This window comes from Hyperolius riggenbachi, chromosome 8, assembly GCF_040937935.1.
Source record: "Hyperolius riggenbachi isolate aHypRig1 chromosome 8, aHypRig1.pri, whole genome shotgun sequence".
NCBI classification, from domain to species: domain Eukaryota; kingdom Metazoa; phylum Chordata; class Amphibia; order Anura; family Hyperoliidae; genus Hyperolius; species Hyperolius riggenbachi.
In genome coordinates this window covers 29,530,157-29,556,166 of record NC_090653.1, presented here as the reverse complement: position 1 = coordinate 29,556,166, position 26,010 = coordinate 29,530,157, and the positions used below count along the sequence as shown (strand labels likewise).

At 40.7% G+C, this 26,010-nt stretch overlaps 1 protein-coding gene across 1 annotated transcript; it reads left to right on the top strand.

Annotated features, from left to right (window-relative positions):
- The first annotated feature begins 4,990 nt into the window (after positions 1-4,990).
- On the top strand, positions 4,991-21,592 carry LOC137527256 (fap1 adhesin-like). The gene is made up of 3 exons (XM_068247762.1): positions 4,991-5,150; positions 9,158-21,531; positions 21,587-21,592. Exons 1-3 carry the CDS (start codon positions 4,991-4,993, stop codon positions 21,590-21,592), a joined length of 12,540 nt encoding a protein of 4,179 aa, XP_068103863.1.
- The last annotated feature ends 4,418 nt before the right edge of the window (positions 21,593-26,010 follow it).

The window sequence follows — 26,010 nt, the reverse complement described above, 5'->3', positions numbered from 1 at the left end:
TACCTACTGTAAGTGACAGCAGCATAAGTAGTGATGAGCACAAATTTCGCATAATCGTAATTTCGCATTGAACTTGACAATTACGAAGCAAAATCTGAATGCGAAATTGCGGGAAAAATTGTAATCCATTTAGTTTGAAAATGTAATCAGGAACTGTAATTTTGCAGTTTCACATAATTTTTGCGAAATTTCTGCATGATTTTTGCTGTTAAAGTAGATCCAAGATAAACTTTTACTCACTGCATGATTGTGTTCCTTTCATATAGTTTATAGGGCATTCCTCAAGCCAAATACTCTAATTCCTTATAAACTAAACAAGCCTCGCCCACAGCTCCTTTTGTGCCTTGGCCTTGTAGCAAGGGCTTATGGGAGCTCAGTCTGGACAGGAGGAGGACAAGGAGGTTACTAGGCAGAGCTTTCAGAGGCAGAGGGGAGGAGGGAGGAGGAGAGGGGACTGAATTTACACACAGGCAAGCTGATAGCATCTCCAGCCCTCAGCCTGTGGTAATGTGACAAACAGAACATGGCTGCTCTCATTGTATCACAGGAAGAAATAATCATATTCTGTTAAAGCTGTTTGCAGCTACATTAGCTGTGTAAACTATCTACACGTTAGATAAGATATATAGACAAGTTACTTGTTATAGTTAGTATTTCATCTCGGATCTGCTTTAAGTATAGTGGGTAAAAGACAAAAAAAGTATTGATTTTAAAAACACAAAGGAAATTACTTGTTTTGTATGGTTAGTGAGGATCGCAATTTGCTAATTATGATTACATTCAATTTTGTATACATTTTCGCAATTACAGCTATACGTAATTAGGATTTGGACATTCAATTAATTTTGTATAGTCCAAAGGAAATTACTTGTTTTGTATGGTTAGTGAGGATCGCAATTTGCTAATTATGATTACATTCAATTTTGTATACATTTTCGCAATTACAGCTATACGTAATTAGGATTTGGACATTCAATTAATTTTGTATAGTCCATTCGTAATTTTGCGTAATGTTTGTGTAATTTTTGCATCATTTCTTGTTGACTTTAGCAGTTAATAGTAGATCCTATCATAACCAAAATTGCAATGTACTGTATATTAAGGAAAATGCAAAAAAATTCAAAAAGACCTTGTAGTTGTTGAGAGAAAATCTATTTTAAAAATACAAAGGAAAAATGTTTTTTAAACTTAGAAAAATTAGTTTAAAAACCAATTTTATAGCTCAATTTACTCTGGAACAGGTAGTCTCCAGTTAACAAACAAGATAGGGACTGTGGGGGACATTTATCAAGAGTGTCTGAGACAAAATTTTAGTAGTTTTTTAGAAATCCGTGCAGAACTGTCTCAGACATCTTAAAGAGGAACTCCAGTGAAAATAATGTATTAAAAAAAGTGCTTCATTTTTACAATAATTATGTATAAATGATTTAGTCAGTGCTTACCCATTGTAAAATCTTTTAAATCCCTGATTTACATTCTGATATTTATCACATGGTGACATTTTTACTGCTGGCAGGTGATGTAGCTGCTGCTTGCTTTTTTGGCAGTTGGAAACAGCTGTAAATAGCTATTTCCCACAATGCAACGAAGTTCACAGACAGGAAACTGCCAGGACCATGGTCCTCAGAGTTTCTTGTGGGAAGGGTTTCACCACAATATCAGCCATACAGAGCCCCCTGATGGTCTGTGAAAAGGAATAGATTTCTCATGTAAAAGGGGGTATCAGCTACTGATTGGGATGAAGTCCAGTTCTTGGTCATGGTTTCTCTTTAAGAAATAACTAGACAGTGCAGTTTCCTTCTAAAACTGTTGTAAAATAGGAGGAGTTCCTCCGACAGTGCAGTGTGTCAGCGACATAGCTGTTGCAGAGGTAACCAATACATCTGCTATATTGCATCAATGTCCAGCACTGGAAGGGTTAAGCACAGAACAGCTTCACAGGACACCTGGCAGCAGGGGGGAGGAGCCCTTCACAAATCATGTCTAGCCTGCACTGCTGCACTGTCTGTAGAACTTCTATTAAAGAGAACCCGAGGTGTGTTTAAAGAATGTTATCTGCATACAGAGGCTGGATCTGCCTATACAGCCCAGCCTCTGTTGCTATCCCAAACCCCACTAAGGTCCCCCTGCACTCTGCAATCCCTCATAAATCACAGTCATGCTGTGAGGCTGTGTTTTCATCTGTAGTGTCAGTCTCAGCTGTTCCCCTGCCTCCTGCATAGCTCCGGTCCCTGCCCCCGTCCCTTCCCTCCAATCAGCAGGGAGGGAAGGGATGCAGGCGGGGACTGGAGTTCTGCAGGAGGCGGGGAGAGCAGCAGACTGACGCTATAGAGATAAACACAGCCAGCTCTGACAAGCTGCTTGTCAGCAGCGTGGCTGTGATTTATGGAGGGATTGCAGAGTGCAGGGGGACCTTAGGGGGGTTTGGGATAGCAACAGAGGCTGGGCTGTATAGGCAGATCCAGCCTCTGTATGCAGATAATATTCTTCAAACCCACCTCGGGTTCTCTTTAAGCACTTTTTAATCTGCGATAGTTTAGGGATGGATTTGCACTTTTCTTAACTGTAGTGCAGTTCTGGAAATTCCCGCTAAACTGCAGCTATTAAGAAGGATTTAGGAATGTTCTTATTATCATGCAAAACTGTTCCTCCTGCTGGTTAGAACTGTTTAACCTCCCTGGCGGTCAATTAAATCCGCCAGGGAGGCAGTGCAGAACAATTTTTTTTTTTAAATCATGTAGCTAGCCTAGTGCTAGCTACATGATAGCCGCTGAACAATGGCATCCCCCCACCACGTTCTGAACGGGATTTCCTTTAGGGCTTCCCCCGTCGCCATGGCGTAATCGACGTTGTGATGTCAGAGGGAGTCCCGATTCACCCCTCAGCGCTGCCTGGCACTGATTGGCCAGGCAGCGCACAGGGTCTTGGGGGGGCACCCTCTAACGCGGCGGGTAGCGGCAAATCGGCGCGGAGCGGCGGCGGTTGTAGGTAACACGCAGCTAGCACTTGTGTATAAAAAAAAAGATTATGCAAATCGGCCCAGCGGGGCCTGAGAAATCCTCCGCAGCGGCTTACCCCATGTCCAGCACGGGGTTACCGCTAAGGAGGTTAAGAAGAAAAAACTGCTTTGATAAATCTGGTCCTGTAAGTTCATTTTTTATGCAAATCTGTTCATAAGTCAAAACACTACGCCATCTGTCTCCGTAACTTTTCTATGCCCCCTGCGCCTCCAGTGTCTCCTCTGTTCCACCTCTGCCCCACCACTGTGTCACGTCTGTCCCCCTGTGCCCTCAGTGTAACGCAGCAAAATGTCATTTTACCAGTTTAAAAAGCATTTTTTTCTTTGAAATGTTTGAAATCGATTTTCTCAAAAACTGCAAGGTCTTTTTGAAAAAAATTTTTTTTGACTTATTCCCACAGAATCAAATGTCAGAATCAAATTTTCTGGCTATTTGTACTTCTTATTAGTATGTGTTTACATGTATTTTACATTTTAAAATTGTTATTGATAACGGTTACTGAAACTTTATCTCAGTGACAGAAATCAGGCCCTATTGTTTGCCATGTGGTCAAGTTGAAGTCCAACAGACTATAAATATTATACATCGCTGTCATTAGCAGGCATTGAGTGGAAATGTTGCATTTTTGTAATCATAACACAAAATTTGCAATTACCGCACAAAATTGTAATTAGTAGAAAAATCATAATTCGTAATTTTGTGTTTCATTGGTCATAATGTAATTTATTGGAATTACGAAAAATGCGGAAAACTGAAATCGTGGTTTATTGCTTTTACACAAAATTACTGTTAACACGAAATCATGGAAATTGTTCTACACTGAAATCCTACACGAAAACAATTGTAATTATGGATCATAATTATGGAAAATTCATGTATGGTCATAATTACATGAAATTTTGCGTAATTTTTTTGTGATTATGATTTTTTCATTACAATCGTAATTAAGAAAATTACGCAAAATTTCAGAAAATCGTAATTACACACTTCGATCATCACTGGTAGGAGTATCGTCTATAAGGATTGAGCTCGATCCTTCTGGCCGAACTACGTTGCACAGCTAAGCAAACCTCCTGTTTCTATAGAGACGGGAGAAGTGAGGATGGACAATGGCAGAAGGCAGGGTAAGGAGGGGAACAATGGGCTCAGGCATTGCTCGGAAGTCACTATCAAAACCTCAAAGGAGACATGTCCACAAGCTAGATTCTGGGCCCAGATGGTCCTTAAAGTGGACCTGAACTCTTGCACAGAACAAAAGGAAAACAGAGAGACATGCACCCTGTATGTATTTAGAGAGTTTAGTCTGTCTAAAGGTGGCCATACATGGTACAATTTTTCATTTTTTTTTCGATTAGATAATTTAGTTAGATTTTTCCGTTAGATCGAATATAAAGATTTTTTTCAGCATGTCCGATCAGATTTTTCTAAAAAAAAAACGGGATAATCGTCGAAATTTCTTGATCGAAAAAAAAAATATTATCAACTTTCATTTGATTCGATCATTTAGATCGAATAAACGGGATAATCGAACGTTTCTATTGTACCATGTATGGCCACCATAATTCCTCCTCATTTGTGTCTAATCACAAGTTGTAATTTGATCTCTCCCCTTTGTCACATGACTGATATGCCAGAGATGGGCGATAAGCTCATTTGAAATCACAGGATGTTAACAATGTCTGCTAATTATGTTAATGTCTGCTTCCATGAAAGCAGGAAGTAGAAACAGTGCAGATTTATTGAAGGATTTGTATCAGCTGAATGATTCTGTAACAGAGAACGAAAAAAATGTTTGTCATTTAACCACTTAAAAGAAACATCCAGGCTTTAAAAAAAACCCAAAAGATCCACTTACCTGGGGCTTCCTCCAGCCCGTGGCAGCCGTCCTGTGCCCTCGCCGCAGCTCCAGCGGCTCCCGGTCTTCTCTGATGGCACAGCCAACCTCGGCAGGTCAGGTTCCGGGTCGGCAAATGACGTTGGAGAGACCACGTGACCCGCGCGGTGGAACGCAGAAGAAGACGACCCGGGACCTGACCTGGCGAGGTCGGCTGCGCCAGCGGAGAAAGCCGGGAGCCACCAGAGCTGGGGCGAGGGCACAGGACGGCTGCCATGGGCTGGAGGAAGCTCCAGGTAAGTGGATCTTTTTTTTTTTTATTTGCTTAGATCACTTCTTTAAGGACCACAGCCTTACACCCCCTAGTGACCAGGCTATTTTTACAATTCAGTGCTCTGCAGCCCAGCTTGCTGCAGAGCCATACAACTTAGCAGCAAAATGAATCTTGGCACCTTTTCTGCCCACCAACAGAGCTTTCTGTTGGTGGGCTCTGATTGCTGCTTTAGGCTTTATTTATTTATTTGTTTTTTTTTAAATTTTAATACATTTTTTTTTTGTATCCCTCCCCATGGGGTCCAATTAGGGCGATCCTCTTTTATAGGCATCAGCCTATGAGAGGGGATCGCTTTCAGAGCCACCCCAGGGGACAGACAAGTGACAGGGCTGTCCCAAGTACAGCACTGCTGTAGATCTCAGCGCTGTACATGTGAAAGAAATGTCAGTTTCTTTTTTTACAGCCTGCCAGCCGTGATCGCAGGCTGGCAGGCTGTTTACAGAGCGGCACTCCGTAACTCAGAGGGGATGCGCGCGCATCCGTGTGCGCATTCCCGCTAATCTCCACCCACCGCTCTTGATGCCAATCGGTGTAATTCTCCCTGCACACTGCAAATCTGTTTTGCGATTTCGATTCCGTTTCTGATTCCGATTTGCAATTCCGATTTTCCCTGAATACAATCAACAGAAATACGGAGGAAAAAACGCAGCATGCAGTAACGCAATCGGAATCGGATGTAAAAACCAATTAAAAATCGGAATAGCATGCAGTGTGCAGGGAGCCTTAGGCGGTCGTGGGGGAGCCACTTTGCGACCACCCATAGGCGTTATGCGGTCTCAAAAGCCGTGTATGCAAATACGAGACTTGTCATCTGGCAGGTATCTGGACTTGATCCCTTTGGCTACAGTTTGGGGGCTGAGGCTGTTCAGACTGTTGCTATGGAAGCAGGAGGAGGGACGATGCACTGCACATGGCAGAGTTGCCACAACTCGGAGCGGGAGAATGTGTTCAGGGGTCACTAGGATCACAAAACAACCAGAGACTTCACACTCTAGACTCTCACCCAACACAATCATTATTGTCCACCTTGGCTAAGTTGAATATAGTGTATGTAAGTAGCCTAAAGAGAAACTCCGACCAAGAATTGAACTTTATCCCAATCTGTAGCGGATACCCCCTTTTACATGAGAAATCTTTTCCTTTTCACAAACAGACCATCAGGGGGCGCTGTATGACTGATATTGTGGTGAAACCCCTCCCACAAGAAACTCTGAGGACCGTGGTACTCCTGGCAGTTTCCCATCTGTGAACCCTTGTTACATTGTGGGAAATAGCTGTTTACAGCGGTTTCCAACTGCCAAAACAGCAAGCAGCAGCTACATCACCTGCCAACAGTAAAAATGTCACCATGTGATAAATGTCAGAATGTACATCAGGGATTTAAAGGATTTTACAATGGGCAAACACTGACTAAATCATTTATACATAATTATTGTAAAAATGAAGCACTTTTTTTATTACATTATTTTCACTGGAGATCCTCTTTAAAGCCCACCTGAGGTGAGAGGTATATGGAGGCTGCCATATTTCCTTTTAAGCAATACCAGTTGCCTGGCAGTCCTGCTGATCTTTCAGGCATCAGAAGTTTCTAAATTACACACTTGAAACAAGCATGACGCTAATCCAGTCAGACTTGTCAGAAACACCTGATCGGCATGCTTGTCCCTGAACATGGGGAAGAGCATTAGAGGCAGAGGATCGGCAGGACAGCCAGGCAATGTGCATTATTTAAAAGGAAGTTAATATATCAGCATCTATAGCCATTTCACTCCAGGCGCGCTTTTAAGGACAACTGAACTGAGAGGGATATGAGGCTGCCATATTTGTTTCCTTTTAAACAATACCAGTTACCTTACAGAAGTAACCGAGGCGCCAACAGGATAAAATATCATAAATTTAAAACAAAATAAGATGGGGGGTAAGGGTGGACTTACTTTCCCAGGATAAACACGATTCTATATGATCAAAAGTTTTAATCCTTACTCTAAAAATATGCAACGCGTTTCACGGGTCTCAAGCCCGCTTCCTCGGGCAAAAATACAAAAGGAGTAACTTACAAGTGTGTGTATAAAGCACAGCGCCTCTGTTACTTCTGTACGCTATTGTGATCCACCTGGTGGATGGGTGTGTACACCCTTGCTTCCTTCTATGGAGAGCGACTTCTTAACCTGAGTGGGGACAGGTCTAATATCCCCTCATGTGCATATAGTGGTTGCCTGAACTTTGGCAACCCACACTTGTGAGTATATTTCAATTTGCTGCTACAATTTATCCACCATCATCAATAATACACTATGGGGGGCTCTCGATTTTGTTTTTCTTGTTTTCCAATACCAGTTACCTGACAGCCCTGCTAATCTGTCTGGCTGCAGTAGTGTCTGACTAACACCAGAAACAAGCATGCAGCTAATGTTGTCAGATCTGACTATATTACCAGAAACACCTTGGCCTCGATTCATCAAGACTTATCGAATCAATTACCGACAGCTCGGTAAAATACCGAACTCGATAAGTTGATTTCAGGATTCATCACAGTTATCTACAGCTTTTAGCGAGCATTCGGTAATCATTCGGTAATGATGCGGTAAAACGGAAGAAAGTGCAATTCATGAAAATGAAAGTGGGCGTGGTTTAGCGTTACATTTAGGATTAGTTATCTCCTTCACTGCTCTGTCGTTATTCCGGTCAGATCATTGCTGACAGAGAAGATGGAGCCATTAGAAGTGGTTATGTATCAGCTGAGAGTGATTCAAAGGTGCAGAAGGACAAGAATAAGGTCTAGAACCAGATCAATTTGCAAGAGAATGGATTTATTTGCTATACCAGGACATCGGCATTTCTCTTGAATCATCTTGTAAGGGAACACAGGCAGTGGCAGCTGGCAGGGTTAACTAATTTGCTAGCTGCACTATATTATTTCAGAAAAGGCTCCTATCAAACCATAGCTGGCAAAATTGTGGGATTGTCCCAAACCACTTCCATAATCCAGGTCCAGGTGTTAAGGCCTATTCAGAATGTTGCTACGTAGTGTTCAAAGGACTGCCTTTTTTACCCACAATTTCACGGGAGTCTTATGGCCTTGTGTTAAATTACCGCTGTAAAATGGAAATATCGACACGTTACCGAATGGTTACCACATTGTTATCAATATTTTATCGAAAGTCACATCGAATGCGGAAAAACCTTGATGAATACAACTAGAAATTGATAAGCTTCGAATTCGGTAATTTAACGAACTGGAAAAGGTTATCGCAAAGACAAAGATGAATCGAGGCCCTTATCTGCATATGCTTGTTCAAAGTCTATGGCTAAAAGTATTAGAGGCTGAGGATCAGCAGGGCAGCCAGGCAACTGGTATTGTTTAAAAGGAAATAAATATGGCAGCCTCCATATTCCTCTTAGTTCAGTTGTCCTTTAGAGGATCACTCCAGCGAAAAAGGAAGCAGTTAAAATATGACAGAACGGACAGGTTTTGGGCTAGTCCATCTCCTCATGGGGATGCTCAGGGTTGTCTTTGTTTTCAGAAGCATTTCCTGAATGGCAGATTAACTGCTAAAACAGTAAGATACCAGCCAGCCTCCTTAGTCACTTGCACACTATTTTGGCAGTTAGACTTGGCAGCTGCCATTCAGGAAATGCTTTTGAAATCAAAGAAAACCCCAAGAATCCCCCATGGGGAGATGGACTAGTCCAAAACCTGTCAGTTCTGTCAGGTTTTAACTGCTTAATTTTTTCGCTGCAGCAGTCCTTTAAGGATGTCAGAGGTATGCACTGCTACCTTCACCTCTGAGTGTTATCCCTTGGTGTTTAACCTTTCTATGGGCCAGATCCAATTCACTTTTTCTACTAGGAGATAATATTACTGCTGATTGATGAATGAACCTCTTAGTTCCTTAGAGCCTTCCGAAAAAAAGATATAAAGCTTCAGTCTTGACTTCAAAGTATTTTTTGATCTTTTCATTTTCTCAGGAATTGAGGCATCTAATCCGAGGGTAATTCAGAGTTCCAGCCACTTAAAGAATGAGGAATTTTCTCCAACAGTAACTGAGAATGTAAATCACACAGAAACTGAGGAATCTCCAACAGTAACTGAGAACTCCATCCACATAGAAACTGAGGAATCTCCTCCAACAGTAACTGAGAATGTAAATCACACAGAAACTGAGGAATCTTCTCCAACAGTAACTGAGAATTCCATCCACACAGAGCCTGAGGAATCCTCTCCAACAGTAACTGAGAACTCCATCCACACAGAAACTGAGGAATCTTCTGCAACAGTAACTGAGAACTCCATCCACACAGAAACTGAGGAATATTCTCCAACAGTAACCGAGAACTCCATCCACACAGAACCTGAGGAATCTTCTCCAACAGTAACTGAGAACTCCATTCACACAGAACCTGAGGAATCTTCTCCAACAGTAACTGAGAACTCCATCCACATAGAAACTGAGGAATCTTCTCCAACAGTAACTGAGAACACCATCCACCCAGAAACAGAGGAATCTCCTCCAACAGTAACTGAGAACTCCATTCACACAGAAACTGAGGAATCTACTCCAACAGTAACTGAGAATTCCATCCACACAGAAACAGAGGAATCTCCTCCAACAGTAACTGAGAATTCCATCCACACAGAACCTGAGGAATCTTCTCCAACAGTAACTGAGAATTCCATCCACACAGAAACTAAGGAATCTTCTCCGACAGTAACTGAGAACTCCATCCACACAGAAACTGAGGAATCTCCTCCAACAGTAACTGAAAACTCCATCCACATAGAAACTAAGGAATCTTCTCCAACAGTAACTGAGAACACCATCCACCCAGAAACTGAGGAATCTACTCCAACAGTAACTGAGAATTCCATCCACAAAGAAACAGAGGAATCTCCTCCAACAGTAACTGAGAATTCCATCCACACAGAAACTAAGGAATCTTCTCCAACAGTAACTGAGAACTCCATTCACACAGAAACTAAGGAATCCTCTCCAACAGTAACTGAGAACTCCATCCACACAGAAACGGAGGAATCTACTCCAACAGTAACTGAGAATTCCATCCACACAGAAACAGAGGAATCTCCTCCAACAGTAACTGAGAATTCCATCCACACAGAAACTGAGGAATCTTCTCCAACAGTAACTGAGAATTCCATCCACACAGAAACTGAGGAATCTTCTCCAACAGTAACTGAGAATTCCATCCACACAGAAACAGAGGAATCTCCTCCAACAGTAACTGAGAATTCCATCCACACAGAAACTGAGGAATCTTCTCCAACAGTAACTGAGAATTCCATCCACACAGAAACTGAGGAATCTCCTCCAACAGTAACTGAGAACACAATCCGCACAGAAAGTGAGGAATCTACTCCAACAGTAACTGAGAATTCCATCCACACAGAAACTAAGGAATCTTCTCCAACAGTAACTGAGAATTCCATCCACACAGAAACTGAGGAATCTTCTTTAACAGTAACTGAGAATTCCATCCACACAGAAACAGAGGAATATCCTCCAACAGTAACTGAGAATTCCATCCACACAGAACCTGAGGAATCTCCTCCAACAGTAACTGAGAATTCCATCCACACAGAAACTGAGGAATCTTCTCCAACAGTAACTGAGAATTCCATCCACACAGAAACAGAGGAATCTCCTCCAACAGTAACTGAGAATTCCATCCACACAGAAACTGAGGAATCTCCTCCAACAGTTACTGAGAATTTCATCCACACAGAAACTGAGGAATCTTCTCCAACAGTAACTGAGAACACCATCCACGCAGAAACTGAGGAATCTCCTCCAACAGTAACTGAGAATTCCATCCACACAGAAACTGAGGAATCTTCTCCAACAGTAACTGAGAATTCCATCCACACAGAAACAGAGGAATCTCCTCCAACAGTAACTGAGAACTCTATCCACACAGAAACAGAGGAATCTCCTCCAACAGTAACTGAGAATTCCATTCACACAGAAACTGAGAAATCTTCTCCAACAGTAACTGAGAACTCCATCCACACAGAAACTGAGGAATCTTCTCCAACAGTAACTGAGAACTCCATCCACACAGAAACAGAGGAATCTGCTACACCAGTAACTGAGAATTCCATCCACACACAAACAGAGGAATTTTCTCCAACAGCAACTGAGAATTCCATCCACACAGAAACTGAGGAATCTCATCCAATAGTAACTGAGAACTCCATCCACACAGAACCTGAGGAATCTGCTCCACCAGTAACTGAGAATTCCATCCACAAAGAAACAGAGGAATTTTCTCCAACAGCAAATGAGAATTCCATCCACACAGAAACTGAGGAATCTCACCCAATAGTAACTGAGAACTCCATCCACACTGAACCTGAGGAATCTGCTCCACCAGTAACTGAGAATTCCATCCACACAGAAACAGAGGAATCTCCTCCAACAGTAACTGAGAATTCCATCCACACAGAAACTGAGGAATCTCCTCCAATAGTAACTGAGAACTCCATCCACACAGAAACTGAGGAATCTGCTACACCAGTAACTGAGAATTCCATCCACACAGAAACAGAGGAATCTCCTCCAACAGTAACTGAGAATTCCATCCACACAGAAACAGAGGAATCTCCTCCAACAGTAACCGAGAACTCCATCCACACAGAAACTGAGGAATCTCCTCCAATAGTAACTGAGAACTCCATCCACACAGAAACTGAGGAATCTGCTACACCAGTAACTGAGAATTCCATCCACACAGAAACTGAGGAATCTCATCCAATAGTAACTGAGAACTCCATCAACACAGAACCAGAGGAATCTCCTCCAACAGTAACCGAGAACTCCATCCACACAGAAACTGAGGAATCTCCTCCAATAGTAACTGAGAACTCCATCCACACAGAAACTGAGGAATCTGCTACACCAGTAACTGAGAATTCCATCCACACAGAAACTGAGGAATCTCCTCCAACAGTAACTGAGAATTCCATCCACACAGAAACTGAGGAATATTCTCCAACAGTAACTGAGAATTCCATTCACAGAGAAACTGAGGAATCTTCTCCAACAGTAACTGAGAATTCCATTCACACAGAAACTGAGGAATCTTCTCCAACAGTAACTGAGAATTCCATCCACACAGAAACAGAGGAATCTCCTCTAACAGTAACTGAGAATTCCATCCACACAGAACCTGAGGAATCTTCTCCAACAGTAACTGGGAATTCATTTCACACAGAAACTGCAGAATCATCAACAGTAACTGAGAACTCCATCCACACAGAAACTGAGGAATCTTCTCCAACAGTAACTGAGAACTCCATCCACACAGAAACTGAGGAATCTCTTCCAACAGTAACTGAGAATTCCATTCACACAAAAACTGGGGAATCACCTCCAACAGAAACTGAGAATTCCATCCACACAGAAACTGAGGAATCTTCTCCAACAGTAACTGAGAATTCCATCCACACAGAAACTGCTTCCCCAGCAGTAACTGGGAGTACCTTCCATTCTACAATGAAGAAATCTAGTCCTATTTTAACTCAGAATACATTTCAGTTTACAATTGAAAAATCTATTCCTGCTATTACTTTCTCTTCTTCAACTGTGCCATCTACCCCTAATATATATCAGAGTACAATTTACTCTACAGTGGAGGGATCTAGACCTGCTTCTAGTAACACAACATCTCATCCTACCACAGAGAGATCTAGTCCTGCTCTAAGTAAGAGTACATTCCATTCTACCACAGTGAAATCTAGTCCTTTTTTAAGTGAAAGTACGTTGCACACTACACTGATAAAATCTAGTCCTACTCGCGAGAGTGCATTCCATTCTACAGCAGGGAAATCTAGCACTACTTCGAGTGAACATACATTTCATTCTACAACAGAGAAATCAATTCCTAGTATAACTGAGAGTGCATTGCCCCCTACAATGGAGAGATCTAGTCCTTCTTTACGTGAAAGTACATTTCATTCTACAACAGAGAGATCTAGTCCTACTCTGAGTAAGCATATATTCCATTCTACATTACAGAGGTCTAGTCCTACTCTGAGTGAGAGTACATTCCATTCTACAACAGTGAAGTATAGTCCTTCTTTACGTGAGAGTACATTCCATTCTACAACGGAGAGATCTAGTCCTACAATAAGTGAGAGTACATTCCATTCTAAAAAAGAGAGATCTAGTCCTACAATAAGTGAGAGTACATTCCATTTTACAACAGAGAGGGCTAGTCCTACTCTAAGTGAGAGTACATTCCATTCTACAACACAGAAGTCTAGTCCTAATCTAAGCGAGAGTACATTCCATTCTACAACAGAGAGATCTAGTCCTAATCTAAGCAAGATTACATTCCATTCAACAGCAGAGAGATCTAATCCTACCCTAAGTGAGAGTACATTCCATTCTACAACAGAGAGATCGAGTCCTACACTAAGTGAGATTACATTCCATTCTAAAACTGTGAAATCTAGTCCTTCTTTACATGAGAGTACATTCCATTCTACAACAGAGAGATTTAATCCTACCCTAAGTAAGAGTACATTCCATTCTACAACAGAGAGATCTAGTCCTACCCTAAGTGAGATTACATTCCATTCTACAACAGAGAGATCTAGTCCTTCTTTACATGAGAGTACATTCCATTCTACAACAGAGAGATCTAGTCCTACTCTAAGTGAGGGTACATTCCATTCCACAACAGAGAGATCTAGTCCTACCCTAACTGAGAGTACATTCCATTCTACAACACAGAAGTCTAGTCCTAATCTAAGTGATAGTACATCCCATTCTACAACAGAGAGATCTAGTCCTACCGTAAGTGAGAATACATTCCATTCTACAACAGAGAGATCTAGTTCTACTCTGAGTAAGATTCCATTCCATTCTACAACAGGGAAGTCTAGTCCTTCTTTACATGAGAGTACATTCCATTCTACAACAGAGAGATCTAGTTCTACTCTGAGTAAGATTCCATTCCATTCTACAACAGTGAAGTCTAGTCCTTCTTTACATGAGAGTACATTCCATTCTACAACAGAGAGATCTAATCCTACCCTAAGTGAGAGTACATTCCATTCTACAACAGAGAGCTCTAGTCCCACTCTAAGTGAGGGTACATTCCATTCCACAACAGAGAGATCTAGTCCTACCCTAAGTGAGAGTACATTCCATTCTACAACAGAGAGATCTAGTCCTACTCTGGGTGAGATTACATTCCATTCTACAACAGAGAGATCTAATCCTACCATAAGTGAGAGTACATTCCATTCTGCAACACAGAAGTCTAGTCCTAATCTAAGTGAAAGTACATTCCAATCTACAACAGAGAGATCTAGTTCTACTCCGAGTAAGATTCCATTCCATTCTACAACAGTGAAGTCTAGCTCTTCTTTACATGAGAGTACATTCTATTCTACAACAGAGAGATCTAATCCTACCCTAAGTGAGAGTACATTCTATTCTACAACAGAGATACCTAGTCTTACACTAAGTGAGAGTACATTCCATTCTACAATAGAGAGATCTAGTCCCACTGTAAGTGAGAGTACATTCCATTCTACAACAGAGAGATCTAGTCCTACCCTAAGTGAGATTCCATTCCATTCTACAACAGAGAGATCTAGTCCTTCTTTACATGAGAGTACATTCCATTCTACAACAGAAAAATCTAGTCCTACTCTAAGTGAGGGTACATTCCATTCTACAACAGAAAAATCTAGTCCTACTCTAAGTGAGGGTACATTCCATTCCACAACAGAGAGATCTAGTCCTACCCTAAGTGAGAGTACATTCCATTCTACAACAGAGAGATCTAGTCCTACTCTGGGTGAGATTACATTCCATTCTACAACAGAAAGATCTAATCCTACCGTAAGTGAGAGTACATTCCATTCTACAACACAGAAGTCTAGTCCTAATCTAAGTAAGAGTACATTCCATTCTACAACAGAGAGCTCTAGTCCTACTCTAAGTGAGAGTACATTCCATTCCACAACAGAGAGATCTAGTCCTACCCTAAGTGAGAGTACATTCCATTCTACAACAGAGAGATCTAGTCCTACTCTGGGTGAGATTACATTCCATTCTACAACAGAGAGATATAATCCTACCGTAAGCGAGAGTACATTCCATTCTACAACACAGAAGTCTAGTCCTAATTTAAGTGAGAGTACATTCCATTCTACAACAGAGAGATCTAGTCCTACCCAAAGTGAAAGTACATTCCATTCTACAACAGAGAGATCTAGTTCTACTCTGAGTAAGATTCCATTCCATTCTACAACAGTAAAGTCTAGTCCTTCTTTACATGAGAGTACATTCCATTCTACAACAGAGAGATCTAGTCTTACCCTAAGTGAGAGTACATTCCATTCTACAACAGAGAGACCTAGTCCTACACTAAGTGAGAGTACATTCCATTCTACAACAGAGAGATCTAGTCCTTCTTTACATGAGAGTACATTCCATTCTACAACAGGGAGCTCTAGTCCTACTCTAAGTGAGGGTACATTCCATTCCACAACAGAGAGATCTAGTCCTACCCTAAGTGAGAGTACATTCCATTCTACAGCAGAGAGATCTAGTCCTACTCTGGGTGAGATTACATTCCATTCTACAACAGAGAGATATAATCCTACCGTAAGTGAGAGTACATTCCATTCTGCAACACAGAAGTCTAGTCCTAATCTAAGTGAAAGTACATTTCATTCTACAACAGAGAGATCTAGTTCTACTCCGAGTAAGATTCCATTCCATTTTACAACAGTAAAGTCTAGTCCTTCTTTACATGAGAGTACATTTCATTCTACAACAGAGAGATCTAGTCCTACCCTAAGTGAGAGTACATTCCATTCTACAACAGAGAGAACAAGTCCTACCCTAAGTGAGAGTACATTCCATTCTATAACAGAGAAATCTAGTCCTACCCTAAGTGAGAGTACATTCCATTCTACAACAGAGAGATCTAGTCCTACCCTAAGTGAGAGTACATTCCATTCTACAACAGAGAGATCTAGTCCTAACCTAAGTGAGAGTACATTTCATTCTACAACAGAGAGAACTAGTCATAACCTAAGTGACAGTACATTTCATTCTACAACAGAGAGATCTAGTCCTAAACTAAGTGAGAGTACATTCCATTCTACAACAGAGAAAACAAGTCCTACCCTAAGTGAGAGTACCTTCCATTCTATAACAGAGAGATCTAGTCCTACCCTAAGTGAGAGTACATTCCATTCTACAACAGAGAGATCTAGTCCTACCCTAAGTGAGAATACATTCCATTCTACAACAGAGAGAACTAGTCATAACCTAAGTGACAGTACATTTCATTCTACAACAGAGAGATCTAGTCCTAACCTAAGTGAGAGTACATTCCATTCTACAACAGAGAGAACTAGTCCTAACCGAAGTGAGAGTACATTTCATTCTACAACAGAGAGATCTAGTCCTAACCTAAGTGAGAGTACATTTCATTCTACAACAGAGAGATCTAGTCCTAACCTAAGTGAGAGTACATTCCATTCTACAACAGAGAGAACTAGTCCTAACCGAAGTGAGAGTACATTTCATTCTACAACAGAGAGAACTAGTCCTAACCGAAGTGAGAGTACATTTCATTCTACAACAGAGAGATCTAGTCCTAACCTAAGTGAGAGTACATTTCATTCTACAACAGAGAGATCTAGTCCTAACCTAAGTGAGAGTACATTCCATTCTACAACAGAGAGATCTAGTCCTAACCTAAGTGAGAGTACATTCTATTCTATGACAGAGATATCTAGCCCTTCTTTACATGAGAGTACATTTTATTCCACAACAGAAACATTAGCTCCTACAATTAATGAGAGTACTTTGCCTCCTACAATGGAGAGATCTAGTCTTACCATGAGTGAGCGCCCATTTCATTCTACATTTGAGAAATCAAGTCCGACTTTAAGTGAAAGTACATTCCATTCAACAGTGGAGAAGTCTAGTCCAACTGTAAGTGAAAGTATATTTCATTCAACCATTGGGAAAGCAAGTCCTACTTTAAGTGAGAGTGCAATCCATTCTACAGCAGAGAGACCTAGTCCTACTCTAAGTGAAAGCACATTCCATTCTACAGCTGAGAAATCAAGTCCTACTCTAAGCGAGAATACATTCCATACTACAGCTGAGAAATCAAGTCCTACTCTAAGCGAGAATACATTCCATACTTCAGCTGAGAAATCAAGTCCTACTCTAAGCGAGAATACATTCAATACTACAGCTGAGAAATCAAGTCCTACTCTAAGCGAGAATACATTCCATACTACAGCTGAGAAATCAAGTCCTACTCTAAGCGAGAATACATTCCATACTACAGCTGAGAAATCAAGTCCTACTCTAAGCGAGAATACATTCCATACTACAGCTGAGAAATCAAGTCCTACTCTAAGCGAGAATACATTCCATACTACAGTTGAGAAATCAAGTCTTACTCTAAGCGAGAATACATTACATACTACAGCTGAGAAATCAAGTCCTACTCTAAGCGAGAATACATTCAATACTACAGTTGAGAAATCAAGTCCTACTCTAAGCGAGAATACATTCCATACTACAGCTGAGAAATCAAGTCCTACTCTAAGCGAGAATACATTCCACTCTACTAAGAAAATATCTAGTCCAGCTATTACTGAGAATACATTTCATTCTACAATGGAGAGGTCAATTTCTATTATCAGTGAGGGTACATTCTCTCCTACAATGGAGAGAACGGGTTTTACAGTGAGTGAGAGTACAGTCCATTCTACAACAGAGAAGTCTAGTCCTAGCCTAAGTGAAATCACATTCCATTCTACAGCCAAGAAATCAAGTCCTACTGTAAGCGAGAATACATTTACTAAGAAAGTATCAAATCCAACTAGTACTGAGAATGCATTTCATTCTAATCCTACTCTACATGAGAGTACACTCCATTTTACAACAGAGAAATTAAGTCCTACCTTCAGTGAGAGGACATCATATTCGATAGCAGAGGCATCTAGTTCTACTCTGAATAAGAATACATTCCATTCTACAATGGGGACACCTATTCCTCCTATTAGTGAGAGTGCATTGCCTTTTACAAAGGAGAGACCTAGTCCCACCATTAGTGAGAGTACTTCTCATTCTGCAATAGAGAAGTCTAGCCCTACCGTAAGTGAGAGTTCATTTTATTCTACATCAGAGAGATCTAGTTCTACCTTACATGAAAATGCATTCCATTCTACAGTCGAGAGATTGAGTCCTTCTGTAAGTGAGAATATAGTCCATTCAACAACTGAGAGATCTAGACCTACTATAACTGAAAATACATTTCATTCTACAACTGAGAGACCTACTCTGAGCAAAATTACATTTCATTCTAGAACAGAGAGCTTTAGTAGTGCTCCAAGCAAGAATACATTTCAGCCTACAACAGAGAAGTCTAGCTCTACTTTAAGTGAGAGTTCCTTCCGGTCTACATCAGAGGGCTCTAGTTCTACCCTAAATGAAAGTACATTTTATTCTACCATGGAGAGATCTAGTCCAACTCTAACTGAAAAAACAATTCATTCTACAATAGAGACATTACCTTCTACTTTGGAGATATCCATAAGTCCTATCATAAGTGAGCAAACATTCCATTCTACCACAGAAAGGTCTAGTCCTACCCTAAGTCAAAGTACATTCTATTCTACAGTGGAAAGATCTGGTCCTGCTGTAAGTGAGAATACATTCCATTCTACTACAGAAATATCTATTCCAACTAAAGCTGAAAATACATTTCATCCTACTGTGGCGAGATCTAGTCCAACTCTAACTGAGAACACATTCAATTCTACTGTGGAGAGATCTAGTCCTACTCTAACTGAGGATACACTCCATTCTACTACAGAAATATCTAGTCCAACTAAAACTGAGAACACATTCCATTCTACCGTGGGGAGATCTAGTCTTACTCTAAGTGAGAATACATTCCATTCTACTGTGGAGAGATCTAGTCCTACTCTAAGTGAGGATACATTCCATTCTACTACAGAAATATCTAGTCCAACTAAAACTGAGAATACATTCCATTCTACTGTGGAGAGATCTAGTCCTACTCTTAGTGAGAATACATTCCGTTCTACTGTGGAGAGATCTAGTTCTACTCTAAGTGAGAATACATTCTATTCTACTGTGGCGAGATCTAATCCAACTCTAACTGAGGATACATTCCATTCTACTACAGAAATATCTAGTCCAACTAAAACTGAGAATTCATTCCATTCTACTGTGGAGAGATCTAGTCCAACTCTAACTGAGAATACATTCCATTCTACTGTGGGGAGATCTAGTCCTACTCTAAGTGAGAACACATTCCATTCTACTGTGGAGAGATCTAGTCCTACTCTAAGTGAGAATACATTCCATTCTACTACAGAAATATCTAGTCCAACTAAAACTGAGAATACATTCCATTCTACTGTGGGGATATCTAGTCCTACTCTTAGTGAGAATACATTCCATTCTACTGTGGAGAGATCTAGTCCTACTGTAAGTGAGAATACATTCCATTCTACTGTGAAGACATCTAGTCCTACACTAAGTGAGAGTACATTCCATTCTACTGTGGGGAGATCTAGTCCTACTCTAAGTGAGAATACATTCCATTCTGCTATGGAGCCATATAGTGCTACTCTAAGTGAGGATACATTCCATTCTACTACAGAAATATCTAGTCCAACTAAAACTGAGAATACATTCCATTTTACTGTGGAGAGATCTAGTCCTACTCTAAGTGAGAATACATTCCATTCTACTACAGAAATATCTAGTCCAACTAAAACTGAGAATTCATTTCATTCTACTGTGGGGAGATCTAGTCCTACTCTAAGTGAGAATACATTGCATTCTACTACAGAAATGTCTAGTCCAACTAAAACTGATAATACATTTAATTCTACAATTGGTAGATCAATTCCTACTGTAAGTAAGGGTACATTGTCTACTGTAATGGAGAGATCTAGTCTTACAATGAGCGAGAGTACATTCCATTCTACAATAGAACAGTCTAGTCCTACTTTAAGTAAAAGTACATTACATTCTACAACAGAGAGATCTAGCCCTACCCTAAGTGAAAGCACATTGCATTCTACAATGGAGAGATCTAGTCCTACTCTAACTGATGATACATTCCATTCTACTATTAGTGAGAAAACACTACTTTCCACATTGGAGATATCCATAAGTCCTATCATAAGTGAGCAAACATTCCATTCTACAACAGAAAGAGCTAGTCCTACGCCAAGTCAAAGTACAGTGGAAAAATCTAGTCATAGTCTAACTGAGAATACTTTCCGACCTACAATCGAGAGATCTAGTCAGGGTTTAACTGAAAATACATTTCAGTCTACAACTGAGAGACCTACTCTAAGCAAGATTACCATTCATTCTATAGCAGAGAGCGTTAGTGGTACTCCAAGCAAGAATACATTTCAGTCTACAACAGAGAAGTCTAGTTCTACTTTAAGTGAGAGTTCCTTCCTTTTAAGTTCTACTATAAATGAAGCTCCATTCCTTTCCACGTTGGGTAAATCTAGTCCCACTCTAACTGAGGATATAATTCATTCTACAATGGAGAGATCTATACCTACTATTAGTGAGAACACATTACCTTCTACGTTGGAGATATCAAGTCCTACCATGAATGAGCAAACTTTCCATTCTACCCTAAAAGAAAGTACATTCCATTCTACAACAGAAATGTCTAGTCCTCTTCTAACTGATGATACATTTCATTCTACAATGAAGATATCTATTCCTACTATTAGTGAGAATACGTTACCATCTACATTGGTGACATCCTCCATAAGTGAGCAAACATTCCATTCTACCACAGAAAGAGCTAGTCCTACATTAAGTCAAAGTACAGTGGAAAAATCTAGTCATGGTCTAACTGAAAATACGTTCCATTCTACAATGGAGAGATCTAGTCCAACCATTCATGAGAATACATTCAATTCAACAACTGAAAGATCTCATACTACTTTTAGTGAAAGCACTTTAGGTGAGAATACACACCACCCTTCATCTGAGAGATCTAGTCCTACTACCATTGAAAATACTTTCCACACTTCATTTGACAGATCTTCTTCTAGCATGACTAACAAGACCTTCCACACAACAATGAAGAAAAAAAACACAACGCTGAGTGAGATCACATTCCGTACAACAGAAGGTCCTACGATAAGTGATCATGGGTTTCATACCTCCAATGAGAGTTCTGTCTCTACTACAAGTGAAAAAACGCTGCATACCACAACTCAGAACTCTAGTCCTGCTAAGAATGAAAGTTCATTAATGACCACAGCTGTAAGCAGATCTACAGTGACTGAATTGAGAACGTTGTCTGAGAAAACATCTTCAGGTTTAATTTCGGAATCTTCACACATGACAACAGGTCGTACTACATCTTCTGAGACCGAGAGGACGACAGGACCCACAACTGTGCCACTAACAACATCTGCACCTCAGACAACAGAAAGTGAGTAGAAGACTATTATTTTTTATTACTCAAATGCAATGGAGGACTTGCCAAGTTGGTCGCAAAAAATGCAATTAACTGCAAAAAACATAGGGGCCTATTTGGATAAAGTGGCAATCTATTCATGGATTGCTTTTTTTTCTCCCTATTTGAATAGTGTTTGCTAGTTTTTTGTTGTTTTGTTTTTAACATGGATTCCCTTAAAGAGAATCTGCACTCTAAAATTTTTACAGCAAAAAGCATACCATTCTATTCCTTATTTTCTCCTGGGCCCCTCTGTGCTGTTTCTGCCACTCCCTGCTGCAATCCTGGCTTGTAATTGCCAGTTTTAGGCAGTGTTTACAAACAAACTAACCAGCTTGTGATAGGCTCACGTAAGCAGAGTGTGTGAGTCATACAGAGTGTGCAGGGGGCCTGCAGAGGGTATGTATCGCTTCTACCAATCACAAGCAGCCCTGCACATTCCACACATTCCAGCCTTAGCCTGACTGTGCCGACAGAAGAAAACAGATTAGATCACATAACAGAGATAACACAGCCACTGTGCAATTAGGAAAAGCTGCAGTAAGCCAGAGCATATTAGAACAGCTATAGGAACTTATAGGATAGAAGAACTAAGGCTGAAAATGTTGTTACAGAGTCTCTTTAAAAGTTAAAACAGCATCCAATCCCTTTTTAACTGCAAATATAGAATTTGCCATAGCTACTACCTGTAGTAAGATATTCCATATTTTAACCAGTCGTAAAGCAAACCTGAAGTGAAAATAAACTTATGATATAATGAATTGTACATGTAGTACAGCTAAGAAATAGAACATTAGTACCAAAGAAAAGAGTCTCAGATTTTTTTCCAGTACAGGAAGATTTCAGAAACTTCAGTTGCAAAAGAGCTTCTCTGAGCTTTTTGACTCAACTTGGGTGGAAGATAGTCCTGTTTTCTGAAGCACTTACACATCAAAGAAAGAGTGAGAGACAGGTTTAGATAAGGTTTTACTGCAGGAAAGTTCAAAGGGTCATTTGTTTATAGTTTAAAATACAGAGTGTGGTTTGTAAACTGCAAATATAACCGAATGATGCAACGTTATAAAAAAAAAAAAAAGCTATATAACTGAAAATAAAAATATGAGACTTTTTTTTGCTACTAATGTTCAATTCCTTCTTCGTACTACACACATACAAGTCATTATATCATACGTTTTTTTTTTGCTTCAGGTTTGCTTTGAGGTGGCCATACATTAGGCGATTATGCAGGAGAACAGAGGCGCCAAAGGATAAAAGGAGGCTAGATGAGCTTAAAGACCAAATTCTTGGTAAATAGAGGAGGTAGTGGTGGACTTACCTCCTCCAAGTAGACACACAACGATTGTAGTAAAGACAGTCAATATATTGTATTTATGAACTCCAAATATGCAACGCGTTTCGCAGGTTTGATCCCGCTTCATCACCTCCTCTATTTACCAAGAATTTGGTTTTTAAGCTCATTTAGCTTCCTTTTATCCTCTTGGTGCCTCTGTTCTCCTGCATAATATTGAGTCCACCCTGGGTGGAGGGTTGAACCCGTTTTTTCTCATCTACAGAGAGCGACTTCTTATTCCTGAGTGGGGTCAGGAAAATCTCCCCACCTGCCTTTACAGTGGTTGCCTAATGGTAACCCTGGTTTGTGAGTATTAATATTTACTCTATCTAGTAACCATTTACCAGTACATATTACACTATTGGGGCTCTTGGTGTTCCTTGTTTTTATACATTAGGCGACGTTCACCAGATCGACCATCTGCTAGATCCCTTTCTGATGGAATCTGATCAGAGAGGGATCTATTGCCTGCGCCCACTGCACACCAATTTCCAACAGATCTTCCTCCATAATACATACATAAACACATATATAACACCCCCATACATGGGGGGTGAGAGCAGCAAGGACAAGACATTTAGCAGTAGTAGACTGAGTACAATTTTGCATGCTCACATACCCCAGTAGCCAGGCCCGGATTTACATCACAGGAGCTTATAGGCACCGATGTCCTGGAAGCCTAGACTCCGCCCTCCAGGAACCTACAAACTCCCACCGAACCGCACTGCAAGTGTGCTGGCTGTCCCAGCTGTCGCTTCTTCCTTACTTCCCTTGCCTGTCATAGCTACAGATGTCTCATAGCATTAGTAGCCAGAGATACGTCTTGTCAGTGGAATGCCGAGAGCTGGGTGAGGGACCTCTCATTTACACTCTGCTCGGAACTCTGCATAGGGAAGGAGGGAGGCACTAGGGGAGGGAGCCACCTTTCCATCATCTGGCACCTGTAGGCAAGAGCCTACAGTGCCTAATGATAAATCTGGCCCTGCCAGTAGCCTATCCACTATATTGTGCCTATGTACAGTATGTGTTATTTGGACATTAGGCTTTTCAGATGAGTACCAATTTTCCATTTCAAGGATTAAAATAGGGTAGTCACTATTTTGTGTTTGTTTTTATTTTGATCACTATTTTGTGTTTGTTCTTTTGTAAAACCGATTGTTTCTATATCAGTAGTTTTCTGTGTTGCATGATACGCAGAAATAAGACGATCTAACACAGGGAACAAAATGGGAGCCCAACAGTGGCGTAGATAAGGAGCTGTGGGCCCCGATGCAAGTTTTACATTGGGGCCCCCCAAGCACTCTGTACATAATAATTGATACGGAGCACCAAAACCTGCCAATGGCAACTACAGTGTCAGAGGTGCAAGAAGGGGATGGGGAACAGCTTGTTAATGATCACCACTATTCCAAGTATCTATAGAAGTGATTATTATGAGCACAGGACCAATAGAGAGCTAATACTGCAGTTGAGGGAGGACCCTTTGGGGCCCCTCTGGCCCAAGGGCCCCGATGAAGTCGCTACCTCTGCACCCCCTATTGCTACGCCACTGGAGCCCAACTTGATTTAGTATCTGAAGTGTTTAAGTCAGTGTAAATGAACAAGAAAATGGGTACTGACACTCTTCTGGCTGCACAACCTGCAACCAGTATATTGGCATGTGGGAAGTTACCATCTCCATTCAACCTTTGTAGTACAAGTGTAGTTGCTTCGCCCCCCCCCCCCCCCCCCCCCCCCCCCCCCGAAAAATATAAATTTTTTTGTATTTTAAAACAAAACCTAAAATTTCAGACCCTCCTCCCACCACGCAGTGGAAACACCAGAATCTAGTAGCTGAAGGCACCCAAGAAAAGCATAACCCCCCCCGCCCAAAAAAAAAAGTTTGCTTAAACGGAAGGTAAATACTGTATAGGCTTATTTTCAATGATGACAAACGTTCAAAGGTAATGTTTATTGATAAGGACAAAGCAGCACATTTCGTGGCCTGTAGCCACTTTCTCGGGTAAATAAACCTTGTCTGTGGCTATATTTAGCCCAAAGCGCCTTTAAGCTCCTCCCTAAAATGCCCCCTGGGATAAATACCTCTGTGGACAAGGATTATTTACCCGAGGATGTGGCTTTAGGCCACGAAACGCGTTGTTATGACCTTATTAATAAATTATCTAAACCTACGAAAGTTTGTCATTATATTTACCTTATTTTAAGCAGTTTTAATTTTTTTTACTTTTTTTTTTGGACACCTCCAACTACCAGATACACACGTTTTCTTTAAATTTGAGTGTCTAAGACCATATGGGCCATATGCAATTCCCTTTTCCTCCTGAGTTTTCTTCTGGTTAACACTTTCACACCGTATCAATAAAATGTAAGCCCCCAGAAAGCAAGAAAATACTCCTAATTATTTGACAGTACTTTTTCAATGTACTTTTTAGTATTTTTAAATTTCAGAGTGCTAAAAGGGTATTTTAAACCAAAAATTTAAAATTATCTTCTAGGCGAAAACGTGGGAGAAAAAGGGAATTGAATAAGGCCATTTGGCCCATAGGCAATTAACTTTCTCCTTTGAGTTTTCTCCTGGGAGATAATTTTTCTACATCTTTTTAAAATAACTTTTCAGCACTTTACAAATGAAAAGGTACCAAAACATGGATGAACAAATACTACCAAAATTAGTTTGAGTATTTTCTTACTTGCTGGTGGTTTAAAGGGCATTTTATGACGAGGTGTCAAAATATCACCTGGGAGAAAAACTCAGGAGAAAAAGTTGATGGCATATGGGCCTTTGGATCTACAGAAAGCTCATTATCATAAAGTTTTAAGGATATTTTTGTCTCTGTTGTTTGATTTTCCCCTTCTTTATTGCAGCATGTTTAAATGGAGGTCACCATAACGGAAGCCATTGTGTCTGCCCAGCATACTATGCAGGTCCCCGCTGTGAGCATTCCACATCACC